General features: G+C 41.9%; 1 long non-coding RNA gene and 1 gene segment (V, D, J or C); one reads left to right on the plus strand and one right to left on the minus strand.

The window, feature by feature from the left end:
• The window catches only part of LOC106935397 (uncharacterized), a 20099-nt gene that overhangs the window by 6134 nt on the left and 12162 nt on the right, over nucleotides 1-1803 (plus strand). For 2 of the 4 annotated variants that reach the window (XR_001421891.1, XR_001421888.1), the window contains one exon: nucleotides 330-500. This is a non-coding gene — a long non-coding RNA (uncharacterized LOC106935397). Of the gene's footprint in view, nucleotides 1-329; nucleotides 535-1803 lie in introns of those variants that run through there. The other 2 variants (XR_001421889.1, XR_001421890.1) reach the window with 2 other exon arrangements.
• LOC106935391 (Ig kappa chain V region 2717-like) lies at nucleotides 433-1604 on the minus strand. The segment is given in 2 exon segments: nucleotides 433-838; nucleotides 929-1604. Coding segments are annotated over 2 exon segments (438 nt in total).

Here is a 1803-nt window from a genome sequence, read left to right on the forward strand (position 1 = left end):
GGAGCATGGAAAGAGCCAGAGACATTCTGTTCTCTGAGGTCCAGATGGAGATGCCACGCAGGTAAACAGCAGCACCTTTATGGCATCAGGGCTGCAATTAATAAAACTCTGATGGTTATAAAATATGTACCTGATCCAGTGATCAATAATGAAAATATGTCATAGAAATAGTTATGCAAATGTCATCCAGTTAGACCGACTTTTATCTGATGGATTGTTTTCTCTCTGTTCAGTTTTTTTATTGCCACATAAACAATCAGACTGAAAACTAAACCATAGAAGCAGAGCAGTGAGAGAGGCCCTCTAGTGGCTGCTGTGGAGTACTGCAGGTTTTAGTGGTTTAACAGGGAGTGAGGCCCTCTAGTGGCTGCTGTGGAGTACTGCAGGTTTTAGTGGTTTAACAGGGAGTGAGGCCCTCTAGTGGCTGCTGTGGAGTACTGCAGGTTTTAGTGGTTTAACAGGGAGTGAGGCCCTCTAGTGGCTGCTGTGGAGTACTGCAGGTTTTTGTACAGGGTTCTGGTGTTTCCTGTCACTGTGGGCCTCACAGCGCAGTAGTACACAGCAGAGTCTGTCACTGCAGCAGAGGAGATCAGCAGATCCATCCGGGTTTTATCAGCATTCATGTTAAAGGACAAACGAGGAAGCTGCTGAGATGTTTGCACTCCTGTTCCTAAATGGGAGATCAGGAACTGTGGAGGTTTTCCAGGATATTGACGATACCAGAAGAAATAATCGTTGCCGTCTGCTTGTTTGGAGTAATTGTAGGACAGAGTAACGTTGCTGTTTTCTACAGCGAACTCTTCATTCTGATGTGCAGTGAGTTGTTGGCATCTGACTCCTAGAAGAGAAATCTGTTAGTTTTAGTTTCTGGAAATTAATTCACATCAATAAAACTTTGAAAATGTGTTTTTGAAAAACAGAGTCTGACCTGTTACCAGAGAGGCGATGAGCAGAGACAGACCATAATAGTCCATGTTGAGCAGAGTTAATGTTGGAGAGTTGAACTGAACTGAAGGAGGAAGTTTGAGTCTCTTAGAGATCAGGAACAGATCAGCTCCTCCTCTTCCTCCTCTTCCTCTCAGCAGAAATAACCAGAGAATAAATTAATGCAGGATCAAAATACCAAGCAAACCATCTTTAAATATATATTAGAAAACTTAAAATTACAGATAAAATATCCAGTTTATAAAGAAAAATCTAATCAGTTCAAATGAATCATCCAGATAGATTCCAGATCAGTTCCATCGATTCCAATTGATCATTGTCATCAATCAATGCATCAAGTTCAGCTTACTATTGAAATTATTTTCAAAAGTTTTCTACCTAAGGAAACCCTGCAGATTGCATCGAGTTGTAGATTTGCAGCATTCATTCCTTGGTCCTCCACGCTTCAGAGCCCAGCGAACAAAACACTTAAAACTTATCTGAACGTCTTCTAAAAACCTCAACAGGAGACTCAGAAAAACACACAAAGCAAGACTGAGGGGTGTAAGTTTATTCAGCGTCATTAAAATGATCTCAGACTTAAGTTTATGCTAATAACTCTCCCATCGAAGAATGGTGTCATTAAAATTGGACTTTTCCACCAAAAATAAGGTGGAATATGAATATGATGCACCACAGATTCCTGGAAACGTACAACAGGGTCAGCTTAGGAAGCATGTATGAAGCAATGGGGCTTCATACATGCAGGGTCAGATGCAGGGTCAGGTGTAGGGTCAGATGTAGGGTCAGATGCAGGGTCAGATGTAGGGTCAGATGTAGGGTCAGATGCAGGGTCAGATGTAGGGTCAGATGTAGGGT

The sequence above is a fragment of the Poecilia latipinna genome, unplaced genomic scaffold (assembly GCF_001443285.1).
Source record: "Poecilia latipinna isolate Pla-1442-1.1 unplaced genomic scaffold, P_latipinna-1.0 Scaffold1958, whole genome shotgun sequence".
In the NCBI taxonomy this organism is placed as follows: Eukaryota; Metazoa; Chordata; class Actinopteri; order Cyprinodontiformes; family Poeciliidae; genus Poecilia; species Poecilia latipinna.